Below are 17,168 nucleotides of genomic sequence, written 5' to 3' on the forward strand. Positions count from 1 at the left end.
TACACAAAAGTTACAAAAACAGAAGGAAAGAAAAAAATAAACAAGACACACCAATAGTTAGATAGATAGTCAATACCATCTAACTCCCCGGAAACGGCGCCAAAAAGTGATCGTGGCCAAACCTACACCACTATATAGTAGCAAGGAGTGGTCGATGCAGTTTTACCCGATGAGGTCGGGATCGATTTTCACAGGGAGTTAATTTGGTTTGGAGTCGGGTATCTAACTAATCTAGATGTGCGTGTTATTTTTAATTGCACTTCCAAATATTTTTGTGATTGATTCTATTATAATTTTTACACTATTGTATGCCAAGTGTAAGCTAAGTACAATTTGTTTGGTGAAAGTTTTGAAGTGTTAAAAGGCACTAGGGTAGTGACTTCCGCCTATTGAGTATCTAATGGGTGTCAAGAATTTAGGACAAGCTTGTTACGATTGGGGTCATGATATAACCATCACACATAAGTTCTCACTCTAGACCTCTCGGTAGTTTGAGTGACTTTGCATGATTTGGCTTTCTCAAGCCCAAATGGGTGTTCGTACAATCCAAATGAAATTGGCTCAAGTCGGGTATTACTATCTCTAGGTTTAACCCTTTAGTCGGAGCTATCAATCTCTTGAGTTCACCCCAATTCCTTGTTAGCCTAATTTTCCTAGACATAGTCTCTCTTTCTCAAGTAGAGCCTAAGTCATAAAGGCATGAATCAGTATTTGCAACCACTAATTCTACAATTTTAGCATGAATTAGGCTAAATATCACTAACCCATAAACAATTAAGCCTTAAAATTCAAGACCCATTAAATACCCACACTAGGATTGGGTCACCACCCTAGCTATGGGGTCTATCTACTCATGAATACAGCAGAAATCAAAGGTAAAGATGAAATATAAGCCATAATATTAAAGTACAAGATGAAAATCTAAAGTTTGAAGGTAAATCTAATATAAAATTGCCCAAAAGGGGAAAAACCAGTCGTTCACGTGCTCTGCTCTACAAAACTTAATCTAAAAATGTCAAAAAGATCTATTTATACACAACTAAAATTTTCGAACAAAAATGCCCCTGTGGAGGATTCGCGGACGCGTAATTCTGACCGCGTCCGCGCTTGAGCTTCCGCGCCCGTATAATAATAAGTGCGGTCTGCGTTTCTTCAATACTGGTCTTGGATTGGACTAGGTTTCGCGGACAGCGTAAATACATTCGTGTCCGCGTTAGCTTCAATCGCGGCCGCGTATTATGTTCGCGGCCCTCGTTCTTTAGTTAGGTTTCACTTGCCAAGTCTCTGAACCTTTTATCACGCTCCCAGGGGAATTTCCACCGCGTCCGTGTCTGGTAACTTCGTGGCCGCGTAATGTAGATGCGGGGCCGCGTTCTTTGTTTGAGCCAAGATTTCAAGGCCTTTGAACCTCGATTCTTGCACTCAACGTAATTTCCCTCGCAGCCGCGCCACTGGTTTCGCGGCCGCGCTTTTGTAGCGTGGTCAGTGGTGATTTTTTATCTGGATTGCAGCTTCTCTGAACCTTTATCTCGCCGACCGCGAAATATTATCCGCCTCAGCGGTGAACCCTACACGGCCGCGCTTTTCCATCGCGGTCCGCGGTTCAGTTTCAGCCTTTGGCTTGTGCAATTTTGACTCCTTCATGAGCTTATTTTGGCTTCTTTGCCTCATTTTGACCAAACCCTGCAAGCAAGCACATTATGTTAGTTTTCGGGACTACCTTTTAACATTTTTTTACCCAAAACCTAAGCAAAAGAGAGCAAATAATAGGCTAAAATCCCTAGTTGTCAGGCTCCTAGTGCAATCAGGTTGCACTTATCAGATGATGTGGTAAATAACATCGTTGATAAACGTGTCATTTGTACAAAGTTGGAAAGCCTATACATGTCTATAACGCTAACAAATAAATTATACCTAAAGAAGCAGCTATACGCCCTATACATGGGTGAAGGTACGGATTTTTTGTCACATTTAAATGTGTTTAATGGACTAATCACATAGCTCGCCAATCTCGGAGTGAAAATCGAGGAAGAAGATAAAGCCATCTTGCAGTTGAACTCGTTGCCATCTTTGTACGATAATCTGACAACAACCATCCTGCACGGTAAGACTACTATTGAGTTAAAAGATGTCACATCGGCTCTTCTACTCAATGAGAAGATGAGAAAGAAGCCAGAAAATCAAGGACATGCTCTCATCACAGAAGGTAGATGATGGAGTTATCAAAGGAGTTCGAGCAACTGTGGTAGGTCCGGAGCTCGTGGGAAGTCTAAGAACCGATCCAAATAAAGAGCTAGAAATTGCTACAATTGTGATCAACCGGGTCACTTCAAAAGTGATTGCCCAAATCCAAGGAAGGGCAAAGGTGAAACTAGAGACCAGAAGAATGACGACAACACAACCGCCATGGTGCAAAACAATGATAATGTTATCCTCTTTATAAACGAGGAAGAGGAATGCATGCACTTATCAGGTCCAGAGTCGGAATGGGTAGTTGATACAACAACATCTTACCATGCCACACCGATAAGAGATCTTTTTGCAGATATGTAGCAGGTGATTTCGGCCTTGTGAGAATGGGTAACACAAGTTACTCAAAGATTGCGGGGATTGGTGACATTTGTATCAAGACAAATGTCAGATGCACATTGGTTCTGAAGGACGTGCGACATGTACCTGATTTGCGGATGAACTTGATCTCGGGAATTGCTTTAGACCGAGATGGATACGAGAACTATTTTGCAAATCAAAAGTGGAGACTCACCAAGGGATCATTGGTGATTGAAAAGGGATTTGCTCGTGGCACGTTGTACAAGACAAATGCAAAAATATGCCAAGGTGAATTGAACACGGTACAAAATGAGATTTCTGCAGATTTGTTGCACAAAAGAATGAGTCATATGAGCGAGAAGGGATTGCAGATTCTTGACAGGAAATCACTCATTTATTATGCCAAAGGTACAACGGTAAAACCTTGTGACTATTGTTTATTTGGTAAGCAGCATAGAGTCTCATTTCAGACATCGCCTGAAAGAAAATTAAATATACTTGATTTGGTATATTCTGATGTTTGTGGTCCAATGAAAATTGAATCGATGGGAGGTAACAAATATTTTGTTTCTTTTATTGATGATGCTTCACGAAAATTATGGGTTTATATTTTGAAAACCAAAGATTAGGTGTTTCAAGTTTTTCAGAAGTTTCATGCTATAGTGGAAAGGGAGACAGGCCAAAAGCTAAAGCGTCTCCGAAGAGATTCCCTACCTTGATCATTTGCCAAGTATGTCGTATGTGGATGCCCTCACAAGGGATCGTGTCTAAATTCAAAATATTAAATAATTAATTTTTATAACTATACAAGATTTAATTATTAAATATTCATGTAACAATACTTAGTTTGACAAATATTATTATTTTTTAATGTTATTTTCTTACGTTTGTTGACTAGATTCAAGAGAGTTTGTGTTTGAACTATCAACTTTTTCAGATATTTTTTATTTTAATAGATAATTAAATGATTAATTTCAATAGCTAAAAAGATACTACGCTAAAGGGCACTACATTTTACTACACTAAAAGGTCACTACATTACAAATACGAGCACTGCACACGACACCATTACAAGGTACTAAAGTCACATATTCATATATGTACAACAATAATATCTAAATAAGATTAATTATTCCTAAAATAATAATTTATCTATTTTACTAATTTTTTAGCAAATAACTAATCTAAACCGAATAAAAACAATAAATTAATTTAATCATAAAACAATCACGAAAAAACATATACCACAGTAAATATTAAGTAATTAACATTATTGTTAATAACTAATAACAATTTCTCTATTTTACTAATTTCTTTAGCACACTAATAATATAATCTGGATAAAAAATAACAAATTAATTAAATCGCAAAACAATCACGAAATAATATAGGACATAGTGAAAAACTACTAATAGGCATTTTTTATACATGAATTTTAACAAAAAATAAATCGAAATACCTCGATTTTAATTTTTTGAAAAGTTGAAGATTTGGTTATTTGGAGTCGAAACGAGCAACCCCACTACGAGATAACGTCTTATATACGATATGGGACCGAGAATCTATACTTTTTGTGGGACCGGTGGGCTCCAACCGAGTTGTTTTTGGTTTAAAATGGCGGGGGAGGGGGGAGGGAGTGTTCAGCTGGGGAAGGAGGCTTGCACGCTTTTTTATCTAGGTATAGTGCGCATATATACCGCGTTATAGTACCTTACCGCCCATTTTAAAGTTCAAATATAGAGCGATATTGCACCGTGCTATACCTTAACGGACAAACGTATCGTAGAGGTATAGCACGGTGAAATACCGAACTATACATATTATGATCCCCAAATTCTTTTCCCACATATTTTAGTTCTTTGAGTCAAAAAGAATCACACTTCGGTTCTTTGCCCGTACGGAAGAACTAAAGTACTGATAAGCACATACAACAACAACGACGACGACGACCCAGTAAAATCTCACTAGTGGGGTCTGGGGAGGGTAGTGTGTACGCAGACCTTAGCCCTACCCCGAGAGAGTAGAGAGCTTATTTCCGAAAGACCCTCTGCTCAAGAAGATGAAAAGAGATAATATTAGTATCACCAATAGAAAATATAGAAAAAATAACATCATGGAAATGAGAAAGTAGATACAAAGCAAACGCGATAGACAGTACATAGATCCGGCACTATGGTAAACAAAGGAGTAGTAAGACACAACATTACCACTAGCTGATATCGACAAAACCCTACCAGACTAGCCTCAAAAAGGTACGAAGTAAGGAAGACTCAACTACCTCCTAACCTACAACCCTAATACTCGACCTCCATAACTTCCTATCAAGAGTCATGTCCTCGAAAATCTGTAACCTCGTCATGTCCTGCCTGATCACCTCTCCCCAATACTTCTTAGGTCGTCCTCTACCTCTTCGTGTGCCCTCCGAAGCCAGCCGCTCACACCTCCTTACTGGAGCATCTGGGCTTCTCCTTTATACGTGTCCGAACCATCTGAGTCTCGCTTCCCGTATCTTGTCATCAATGGGAGTCACGCCCACCTTCTCCCGAATATCTTCATTCCTAATCTTATCCATCCTAGTGTGTCCGCACATCCACCTCAACATCCTCATTTCTGCTACTTTCATCTTCTGGATATGTGAGTTCTTAACAGGCCAACACTCAACCCCATACATTATGGTCGGTCTAACCACCGCGTTATAAAACTTACCTTTGAGTATCGATGGCACTCTCTTATCACACAAGACTCCAGATGCAAACCTCCATATCATCCACCCCACTCCAATACGGTGCGTGATATCCTCGTCAATCTCCCCTCCCATCTGGATAACCGACCCAAGGTACTTGAAATTGTTACTACTTGGTATGACCTGTGATTCAAGCCTTACTTCCACACCCACCTCCCTCGGCTCAGTACTGATAAGTACATCTCTGTGTTAAATAGTAGGTAAAATGGCCTCCGGGATATTTAAACTTGTACCCGTTTGTCATCCCGGTAGATAAACTTAGAACTTTCCCATTTAACACCCCAACTTAACTAAATGACTATAAATAAACACACACGACCATGAGTGTTGTTCAATCGCTACTGACATGGATAAAATTTAACATTTTCTATTGCCATGTCTTTCACATATTATTTTCTTGACACTTGTAAATTATGGGTCCCACTTCTTTCTTTCCTTTTTAATAATTATTTTTTGTAAGATTGTTTATAATTGTGTGTACCCCTTCTTCTTCCTTTTAGAACTCACCTGAAAACCTTCAAATATCACTGGAAATTTTTCTTCAAATAACTAACCTTTTTCTTCGTAAAAAAACTTGTCTTTGCAATTCTCCATGATTTGCACAAGTAAGAGATGAGATTGAGGTAAAGAGGTAAAAAATGGCTAATATAGATCTTATTTACTTGTCCATCAATATCATATTTTTCTAAGTAGTTTTATTATCATCTCTACCTCCATCGATGGTCCACCCATTGCAGTTATTCATTCGCCTCCCATAGTGATGTTTCTATTATGGTGAAGGAGTGATCATTGATTTCGGTGGGTACTGCCATGGTTAAACGCACTTGTGGTGAAATGAAGATGATATAAATAGTGGAGCAATGACAAAAGGTGAAATTGGGAAAGAAAGAAAGGGGATGGAAGGCCGAGGTTGAGATGTTGGAGGGAGAAAGTAGGTTGGATTTTTCTTTTCTCTTTACTTCTTTCTTTTCTTTTGATTTATGATTTTTAATTTTAATTATTTTTAATTAAAAAATATTTTCACGCTCCTTTTCAGCGTGAGCATCACGCACTATCGCCACATCAGTTATCTTGTTGCCACATAAGCATGATCAATGGTCAGAGGTTGTAATTATATGTATTTTATAGAGTTGAAGTGTTTAAATAAAAAAGTTCTAAGTTCACTTACCGAATTGACAAACAGATACAAGTTTAAGTACGACGGAGGTCATTTTGCCTAAATAGTATTTCTGTAAAGTCCTCTCGATTATTTAATGAAGGAATGCAAGGTACAAACAAAGTAGAAAGCGTGACATACTACATAGTTGTCCAATCGGTTTCAGACAGTTAGAATGAAAGAAAGATTTATTTACGTTTTATGTTTATATCAAATTAATAAATATGTGTCATGTGTTCTTCGTACACTACACATTGATGTCTTGACTAGACTAATTTATGTATATTTTACTTAATATATCATCCATAATTACCTAATATAGTTCGACATAAATACGGAGTGTGCATACATTTTTTAAAGAAATTTTCTAAATATCTTTCTAGGAGAATGGTATTTTTCAAAAGCATTTATTTTCCACCTAAGTATCTGCTGCCACCAAAATTCACTTGTCTTTGAGAAAAGGAATTTAACAAATAACACAGTAAAAGACAAGTAAGAGTTTCTTTATCTTGACACAAGAGGTCTTGGATAATGAAATTCATATGAAATTGTTTAAATGCTATAATATGTTTGAAAAGAATATTGGCTATAAAAATCAATTAAGAATAGAACTAAGATATATTACACTAAATTTTTATTTTGAAATATTTGTACTCTTTGACTGCAGAAAAGAATTACTTGCCACACATAAATATATTTTTGTACGTTAATAGATGAATATGTACATTAAAAAGTAAAAATAAACACTTCATTAATATTAAACTCGGTGGCCATGACCAAAAGAATAAGAAATTTGTACATGTGCCAAATGATTAAAACAAACAAATAATAGAGATATAGTTAACTGGAAAAATTTGTACATGTGCCTATGTTTTGACAAAATATTTCTTTACATAAAAAGACGGGCCCCACATGTTGCATTTTGCAGCTATAAAACTTCAAAGTGATAAAAGATGGCAGGCACGTTAGCATTATCCTTTTTTTCATAATTTTTCCTCATAATTGTCTTACCATTTTAAATTGTATATCACAAAATTGAATCTCAACAATAAAAAATGTGGGTGGACACATGGCAAGAATCGGCAACGCTATTGAACATAACTGGATAAAATTTCAAAATTTCAGTGGAGGGGAAAATAGATTTTTATTTTTACTTGTCACTTTACACATATTAAGAGAAGGAAAAAAAAAATTTCTTTTATACCCACAGTATTTATTACTCATTTTAAATTATTTTCTCAAATTCAATAAAATATGCATCAATCAATATGGGTATCATGGTGAATTCTGCACTTCATTTATTATTTTTTAAGGGGCGTAAAAAATCAAAACGTGCCAAGTAAAAGTGAACGGAGGGAGTAATATTAAATTATTTGGAAATGATCCAAATTTACTCTTCTGCTTTTGAATAATGTCTACATATAACCTCCGTTATACTATTCGGCCAAATTCACCCATACCATTAAACTATCCGACCAAATTTACCCTTACCATCAGGTAACTTTAAAAAGTTACCCCTCAGTCCGTCAGATGATCCAAAATTATCTCAAATCATTTTAGTTAAGTCACTTATTTTTATTCTTGATCCACTATTTTTAAAGTAGTTGGCATTTTGCTGCTTTCTTAATTGAAAAAAAATAAGAGAAAGAAATACTAAAATGATGCAGCGGTTAGTAAAACAAATATAGTAAATTAAAAAATCTAAATTAAGTAGCTTGTCTAAATTCCAAAAGTATTCACAATACCCCAGCTTTAATAAATTCGTTACACCAAAGGTATTGAGACTTAGCAAGTATTAGCGATAGAAGTTGAAGTTCCTTAGAAACTTTGCATTGTCGAATTCAACTTTGCTTTAATCAAATGCATATGCATTGTGCACTCTTAAGTTAGTCGACCAAACTCTATACTAACAAAATATATTCGAATATATATTCGAATATATATATATATATATATATATATATATATATATATATATATATATATATATATATATATATAGTTTATATGTATTAGATATATAATAATAATTTCTGAAAATAGTAGATCAAGAAAAAGAATAAGTAATTTAAATAAAAGGAATGTTGGAGATTTTGGGTTACCTAACAGACTTAGAGGGATAGAGTTGATCTTTTTCCCTATTTTGTTTATAGTCGATGTACATTTACTCATACATCTGATCAAATAAATATAAAATATATATAAAGAAAAGAGAAATACTCTCCTCCCCCGCTTCCGTTATTAGGGATATCAATGGATATTTAAAAATCAACTAAATCGACCGGACCGTACCGTACCGTATCGAACCGAATTAATTTTTAATTTTTTTTAATAAAACCGTAGGTTTTTATGTAAATCTATAATTGTACCGATAATTAAGGTAAGTTTTTTATTTTATGAAAATAAACCGAAAAAATACCAAACCGAACCGTACCGAATAAATACCGAAGCGTATCAAATAAATTTACATGAAAAAAATATATTTATATATTAATATTAAAAATAGTAAAACATTAAATTTCCTTGGGCCTTGAAATTATAAAAGTTGTTACAAATCAACAATTAATTAAACCCAAAATTTTAATTCTCAAACCTATTGTACTACTCCTGTTGAAGCTAAATTATTTTCAGCATATTACTAGTAAGACACACGATAATCTGGCAATGAGAAAAAGACAAAAAAGAAGAAAAAAATGAAAATATGAAATGAGAGAAGAATATAAAAAAAGAAATGAATGGTGAAAGGGAAAGAACGGAAAAAGATTCTACAAAGAAAAAAAAAATAGTCTCCTCCCCCGCTTATTAAAAAATAGTTCTCCAATTCCCTCACCCTCATTTTCATCGTCCAATAATAAAAATAATTACACCTCACTCCCAAACAAATTGAAGTTGTCAATATGTATCCTCACTTTATTCTTTTAGCTCAACTGATATCATCATTAATAAAATAAAAATAAAAGTGAAAAATAAAGTGTGTGTATATATATATATATATCGGTTAAAGAAGTTGAGAATGGAAGAGAAACAAAAAATGAATAGTGAGAACCAATCATATGCTACTGGAAATATAAATAGGGAGTACCAATTTCTGGTGTCATTTTGTCAAACAGTACTGAAATGGCATTTACACCTCGCAATAGAAGTTAAGACTTAAGAGGTTTTGGCAATTACATCTTCTCCCCACCACTCACAATTAAATTGTCCCATTTCATTACAACCTCATATATTATTTATGATAGTACTTAGTATTTTTGTACATTGACACGTGTCACTATGTAGATACTTCTTTTTTTTTTATATGCCTACCATGAAAATAATGTTAATAATATCACTAAGTATGAATTTAAGCCATCCTTATTAATTGAACTAAATTTTGAGTTCGAATTAGGCATATTGCTTTAATATGGTGAATTGGTGACTCATTCTTAATATAGGGCTATCTAACCCGAACATTAGTCCATCCATATTATGCTATTCTTCGATTCAAATGATTAATTCTAAATGTAAACAGCGTTAGAAAATGAACAGAGATAAAAATCTCATATTAGTGAGTGTATAGTCCATATTCTCATATGGTTTTAGAAAATTCCGACCACTTCCGTTAGCTTTTCAAATTAGCTACGCACAAAGTTCATTTTCTTAACAAAAATATGTGACAAAAAGGTTAACTATATATTATTTTTCTAATCAATTGTACAAAATTCATCAATCTTTGCTCTTGATACTTTTGAGGATTCATTTGATTAAATTGTTCAAAATATTATGCTTATTCGTGCTTTTTTCCTGAAGAATTAACCCAAATAGCCGCTCACACAATCTTTTAACCTATAAATAACCGGCAAATATATAATATATGTATAAATCATGTATGTATATAATCAACATATAATCTATATATATCGGCTAGAAAAAGAAAGAATTAAATTTGACCGGCTATTTGTGTAACAATTAGTTCCTAGCTAAAGATGCCTAGTCAGAATTTTGATGAAGAAAGTCAAGCAATTGTTGGCATGCCCTAACACCACTTAATTCTAGGAGCTCAATTGAACAATTTGACTCAAATCATGAGATACCCCTTTATCTCGCCCTAATCAAGTTTGGCCTATGAATTACATAATCTTAGTTTATAAAGATACCACTTCTGACTTGTCACACTCTTTTATTAATATCCAAATTTCATGGCAACTTTTGAGATTTAAGTGAAGCCTAAATAGCTACCTTAAACTAAAAATAGCCGAATGTATATATATAATATGTGTAAACCGTACAATTTTTTCTATATAACCGTATATAATTAGTATATATACTATATATATAGCGGCTAGAAAAAGCCAACAACAAATCTATCTGGCTATTTGTGTAAAAATCTCATTTAAGTTCTCAAGACCCTACCAGAAGTAGCAAGATGGTAAAATTCATTCACCACAAACCTGAAGTGAATGAATATAGCTCAATGGCGAAGCCTAGAATTACACTAAGTGTGCTCAAGATTCAACACATAATATCTGACTTATATAACACACTATAATTTTCCGACGAAGGATGCTCAACTGAACACCCTTGAGCAGGAGCCGATCTAGTGTATAACTTATGGGTTCATCCAAACCTAGTAGTTTTTGGCTCAGATCACATATATGTGTTTAAAATCCAGTAAATAAGTACAAATAATAGATTCGAATAACATTGGAATCCTGAATTTGCATCTGCCCTTGAACCTGTGTGGCTCCGCCACTGATTATATAGGTTTAGATACCAAGTGAGCAACAGTACTCTGGTCCATAACCTGTAAAAGTAAATATTAGATGCAAATCTTTAGAACCATAATTCTTATGAGAAATCACAACATGATATTGGCCGCGACATAGTTCTGTTTCTCCACTCCAAATCCTTCAAAAATTGCGCGGGGAAGTATACTACGACAATAGACTCTTGAATGCAGAGGAAATATAAGAAAAACTTTATCTGAGCTTTGCACAGACACTGGACAAGTAATGTGAGATCTTCTACAGACCTTTTGGTTTACAGTAGCCAAACCAATGTGACTAAAAAGAAAAATGCAATGGCGAAATTCCATGTCGCAGCATCGCAGAAGATATGTACAAATAATCAATTAGGAGGAGGAACTTCAGAACTGGCAGCAGCTGATATAATGTTCTATGTTCATATTGAGAGTTTTATTGACATAAACAAGTGGCAGATTTAGCTTACACAGCATCATCTTCTGAAGGCAAAACTCCTCGAGTAATATACAGCGGATCTTCTTGTGCTTCATTAGGTAGGCTCACGTAGACGAGTAGCCCATTGTGAGCTTAAAACACGAAGTCGTTCAAAGTACTCCCCTAAGGCAAGTAAGCCCTGAGCTGCTTGGCACGTATTAAGGATGCGGGACATCTGTTGGAGGGTTTCTTGTCGTAGATGATCCGCCTGTTTCCAGAAAGGCAACAGAGATGAGTTAGGAGAACGAATCAAGTATCCGAATCACAGGCGTCCAAAGAATAAACTGAGTATTAGCACACCACAAAAACACGTAAATGGAAGTTTTAGGAGAACTTCTATTGAAAGGAATGAAAATCCAATATGATATACTACCTGATTTACGAACCTAACAAGATCTTCCAACTTTTCGATGGCAGGCCCCATCTGCGGAAGAGTGTAATTTCCTTCTCCTAGTCGGCCAGCTGCAACAGCCTCGGCAAGAATCTGGTGGAGTTTTACCATTCCTTGTGACAAGGCGTCTTCTGCTTGCTGACATGATTGGGTCAGGTTACAAACCTCTCGAAGTTGTTGTTCTGTCAAGAGCTCAAGATGCGGTGTGAGAACCTGTAGGTTAACAGAAAATCTTGTATTAAGCACCTTTCTTAATCGAAACAATAAAGAACAAGACGATTATTCACGAGCTTAAGGAAAGAAATAACATATGTTTGGCTTTGGAGATGAATTCAAATGAATGACAAAGACAATAGACACATGGACTCGGTGTCGAGCATCAGTTGGGAATTCATACTGAGGCATGCATTACCTTTAGAAGCTCGGATGGCCGAAACCCTCCAATCCACATGAAAAAGCGCTCGGCAGATGTCTTCCACATACCAGACATGATGTATAGGACATCAGCTTTAGCAGCCGTAGCTTTCATGCGGAAGAGATCAAAGTAGTGGTTCAGGTAACCATCAACAATAATGCGCAATTCCGCTTCACCAATTTGAGAATGCAAAGCAATCCTTAAGTCATTTGTTTGTCTAGTTTGCTCTTCTACCCAGTGACCATACTCCATATCAAATACAGCAGTTCCTGTGGATTCAAGAAGTTAGGGAATGTCCATAGAGAGGAAACAAACACAAGAAACAATGTATGAAAAAGAGAAGGAAAAATGTTAAATATTTTACTAATTTTGTATTTTAACGGACAACTGAGGTGAACTCTAGCAAATCAAATAATCTAAAAAATTAGGCACCATGGTATTAATAGGTTTGCCAGAAATGATGAAATCATAGGAACTACAAATTGCTCTCGTTTTGGTACTATCTGACACACATTATTAATGTCTTACCACTGCGATCGTAGTTGTTTCTAAGCAGCTATTCTTCTTTAAGTTTCCTACTTTGCTAAGTGATTAAGAAGAATGAGAGATACCGAGAAGAAGCCGCAACCAGAAATACTTGATAAGTAGAATAAATATATATGATGAATTGGAAGGTAATGAATAAGGATAACAGTGACCCCGTTAATGTTCTAATAACAAGATACTCCAAAAAAAGCCAAAGAATTAAATGTTCATAGTAATAAGTAATGTATAAACACAACCGCAGGTGAAAGGAGAGCAGAAACAATTCCCAGAAAATAAAACAAAATATTTTCATCCTATGTTTCTGTAAGTCTTATTTACAGATCAAGCGGAATAATGTTTCCACTTCAAGTTTAATCCAACTATTATTCATTCTCAAGCAACAATGATCTAATGTATTAGCTAGATCCAACGATTGGCATTTTAAGGTGATACAGTGATCTTAATATTATAGGAAAAGTAAACAGCAAACGAAATTATGCAGAAGCTTGTTTCACTATGTACTCTATAATGAAACTAAGGTAAAGCTCTCATCTGAATTCTTTCCAAATCCAAGCATAATTTAATTGCTCCGACAAAGAGCTGAAAATGAAGTTTGATTAAGTACATGACAATACAGTGTGAACCGACAAACCTGAGCTAGCGGTTCCAGAGTAACTTAGCTGGCTAGCATCTACACCACCACCTACACACATGCCCTGTTGCAAAATGTTTGTTTGATTTGTTAGATTTTTTTCACCCTAAAAGGCAAAATGTTAATTGTATTAATCAGCTATAAAGATCAAAATCTCAGCTTCATAAAAAGAATCAAAACTGTCCCTTTTACCTGTTTTCTGGCGCGTTCTAGTTCTTGTGCCAGTTGAATCAGCTTCAATTTACTATTTTCTAACTGCTGAACATAGGCCTAAAGTAACACAATGTAAACTTGGAAAATTAATGACTCAGCTAGAATACCAAATTGTCGTGTTCTATAAGGAAAAGTAAAGTTGATTAGGAATGTTGCATAATAAATTAGCAGAACTCAAGCAATACCTTCTTCCGCAAACGGCTTTTACGAGCAGCCTCGCGGTTTTGTGCAAGACGTCTAAGTACCTGTATATCAGGTTTGGACATAAATCTTCTTGCTACACAGATTTTATACTTTTTTGGTCTCATTTCCGAGAAAAAAAATAATAAGAGAGAAACAAGGACCTTAAGAAAACAGGTAGATGCAGATGATATAACTTGGCACTAGATTTTAAACAAATTTCTTGCCTGAAAGCAAGAAAGCCGCAAAACATACATATTTTCTTCAATATTCTCTAACATGTCATTGTAAATAAGGAAACTCCCCAATAAAAGTTGTGCATTCACATCTAATTCTGTTTTTTACTGAAAAGGAACTGAACAGTTGAAAATACGAATCAATCGAAACTGCACCTCTCATTATGCTTCAGAATGTTAAATGCTTGTTTATCTTCTTCTCAAAAAACATGAATGAAAGAAATTATCTATCAGAAAGCGACAACAAACATATAACAATCTCCTTGCACACATGAACAGATGTTATCCCCAACCAAAAGGAGGCTTTTCAATTCATGAAAATGAGCTATAACAAACAAAACCTTCATTTAAGATCACTATTCTAGATACAAGACTATAAGAACAAGAACACATCTTTACCTTCTCGACGGGTTTACTTGTTTCCGGTTCATATCTGTTAGAAGTCCCTACTGTTCCATGCGAAGTGTCTTCTGTCTAGAAACATTAACTATATTAATCAGTACAATCTGCTGCATAACTAAAACAGATAAAATTCTTTTTTCTTTATCAATAAAGCTAAAACACAGAGAGTTGTGGAAGATATTAAAACGAGAAAAGCTAAAAAGAACATACCTCGTTGTCTAGTCTTTTCTCCATAATTGGTATCTGGTCCTCTAGGCATTTATCAACTTCTAAAATCATGGTTGCCGATGTACTTGGGAAACTACTATTGAAATCATCCCACATGCCAAGTTGATGGATCGGATCGCATATACCCATCCTTCTTGAGGCAGCAAATTGGGTGTACGTTGAAGAATTCATTGTATGGACTGAGGTTTAAACGACACAAGTCAGCTATTGTTGACATGAAAAACTTCCATACAGAAAATGGATTGTTCACAGTGGTATCAAAGGCGCGCTCCTGAATCGAGGCTCAAAACATGTTAAGCGTTTCGTCTCGCTTATCGGGCACTTCAGTATTGTCATCAATGCTCTAAGACATACTTTTTCTTGCCAATGAGCTTAATCCTGAAGAGGCTACACTAAACAATAGATATTTCACCTTATCATAAATTTTCTTCAATTTCTTTGTCCATATATTTGGTATTCATGCTTATAGATATTAGTCTTGGACTACACATACATATTTGTAATTTTTCTCGATTTGTGCCCGTCTTCAATAAAGTCCACGCTTCATTTGCGCTTAAAGCTCCAACAGACCTTAGAGATTTTTTGCGCTTTTCGCCTTTGACAACACTGATTGTCCATAAGACAAGAAAATTGACTGGTCATCAATGAAAGCAGTCCTAATGTTTTAATCAATGACAATTTGCTGCAAAACGGCTACAGATAATCAAAATCTTGTACAAGAAGAAGTGCAGGCGCCAAATTCAAGTAGCTTTTCGATATCCAATTTAAAATATCAAGCCATTTTCATACAAGTTTTTATAGTCCTCTTCACCTCTTTGTACTATTAGCATATATATTCCAACAATCTGACACTATATCCCAATAAATGGGGGAAAGAAATAGATGTAGAAAACAAGTTAAAATACATGATTAATTTCATGGTTTGAATATACAAAAAAAGCAAATCAGGTAGCTAAAAGTCAGTAAAAGATTTAATCTTTTTCCAGATTATAGGTTCTAAACATGATACATATTAAGAAAGTTTTAATCTTTTTCAGATTATAGGCTCGAAACATTTTATATATATATATAGACACACCAATAAGCAATTAACATCTGCTTAATTTCTTGCTGAAAACTCTTGCAATTAGCAAAAGAAAACAGTTTAAAGACCAAAGAAAAAGAGTGGAAGTTATAATCAAAACATAGTAAAACTTGAATCAACAATCAAATTAACTTCACTTTCAGCCCTTTTGACTTCAATTAATGCTAAATAAGCTTTCTTTCATATTTTTTTTTTGTCTTTTCCAAAAATAAACCAAACAAACAGTAGAAGAGGGAAAAAATGAACCTTTAAAGCCAATAGCAAAATCTTGAAGAACTTTTCCCGCTCAATTTCTCAGCTCTCCAAATATCACAAACTGAAAATCCAATCTCCTCCAAATAGCTTTTTCAAGAAGAAGAAGAAGAATAGAATATGTAAAAAGCCAAAGTCTTATCAAAATTCCATTAGAATCAAATCCAATGAAACAAAAATCCTAAAACTATTTACAGTTCTGTGCAACATCAACTTATATACATACATTATATTCATATACGAACTTGTATTATATACATATATAATATATAATAAGCTACATAAGGGGTTGGGGGGAGGGGTTAATGGGTATCCAATAGATACAGATATTATATAGAAATGTGTAGTGTTATTAGCTTATGTATTATTGGTTAGAATTTTAGGATGAGAACTTATCATATTTCCACTACAATATAATAGACCCACTCTCTCTATTCTTTTTTAAAATTTAACAACAGTATACTAATAATTTTTTCACTACCAGCGTAATTTAATAAGTTATATCAAGTTATTTACTATTAGTATTAAATAGAGTTACTTGTACTTACTTTTTAGGTAATTTAATTGTATAAATAATTTTATATCGAACTTCATTATTATTATTTTTATTTTTGCTCTCCACTACCCACCCACCCCTTCACCCCCACCCCTTTTTGGGGGTTGAAATATGCGCACCAGGTCACTCTCACTCAACTTTGTGATTGCCCGTTGGGTCCTAACATGGGAATATCCATAGCCGCACGCTCTTAAGTCAGATAGAATTTAGGTTGCCTTTGGTGTTTTTGGACAATTATTTGAGGATAATGTTCAAAATAAAATACAAAACACATTTTAATTGTAGTCTATATTACTTAGACTCTTCAAAAATATTGACGGGTGCTTGTCAGATCCTCCAAAAGTAGTACATTTTTAGAGGATCCGATAT

General features: G+C 34.7%; 1 protein-coding gene across 12 annotated transcripts; it reads right to left on the reverse strand.

Annotated features, from left to right (window-relative positions):
• Positions 1-10,939: 10,939 nt before the first annotated feature.
• On the reverse strand, positions 10,940-16,571 carry LOC107771743 (TGACG-sequence-specific DNA-binding protein TGA-1A). 12 transcript variants are annotated; one of them, XR_012705918.1, is made up of 11 exons: positions 16,238-16,545; positions 15,401-15,513; positions 14,890-15,086; positions 14,677-14,751; positions 14,047-14,106; positions 13,841-13,918; positions 13,649-13,712; positions 12,469-12,740; positions 12,039-12,269; positions 11,658-11,873; positions 10,940-11,232 (listed from the first exon to the last, which is right to left on the reverse strand). XR_012705918.1 is itself a non-coding variant. In XM_075246282.1 (9 exons), the coding sequence occupies exons 2-9, from the start codon at positions 15,076-15,078 to the stop codon at positions 11,721-11,723; spliced, it is 1,122 nt and encodes a 373-aa protein (XP_075102383.1). In that variant the 5' UTR covers positions 15,079-15,086; positions 16,238-16,571; the 3' UTR covers positions 11,395-11,720. The 12 variants fall into 12 exon arrangements, 3 of the variants coding, with proteins under 3 accessions (XP_075102383.1, XP_016446673.2, XP_016446672.2); XR_012705917.1 differs by having other exon boundaries at positions 14,890-15,294; XR_001644876.2 differs by having other exon boundaries at positions 14,890-15,299.
• Between the last annotated feature and the right edge of the window lie 597 nt (positions 16,572-17,168).

This window comes from Nicotiana tabacum, chromosome 23 (genome assembly GCF_000715075.1).
Source record: "Nicotiana tabacum cultivar K326 chromosome 23, ASM71507v2, whole genome shotgun sequence".
NCBI classification, from domain to species: domain Eukaryota; kingdom Viridiplantae; phylum Streptophyta; class Magnoliopsida; order Solanales; family Solanaceae; genus Nicotiana; species Nicotiana tabacum.

Bases quoted from the DNA above. Each gene is read 5' to 3' on its own strand.
- LOC107771743 (XM_075246282.1), bottom strand. From the start codon at position 15,078: ATGAATTCTTCAACGTACACCCAATTTGCTGCCTCAAGAAGGATGGGT. The intron at 14,752-14,889 runs GTATGTTCTTTT...TAATGTTTCTAG, and splicing joins AGAAAAGACTAGACAACGAG to ACAGAAGACACTTCGCATGG. The intron at 13,919-14,046 runs GTATTGCTTGAG...GTGTTACTTTAG, and splicing joins AAAGCCGTTTGCGGAAGAAG to GCCTATGTTCAGCAGTTAGA.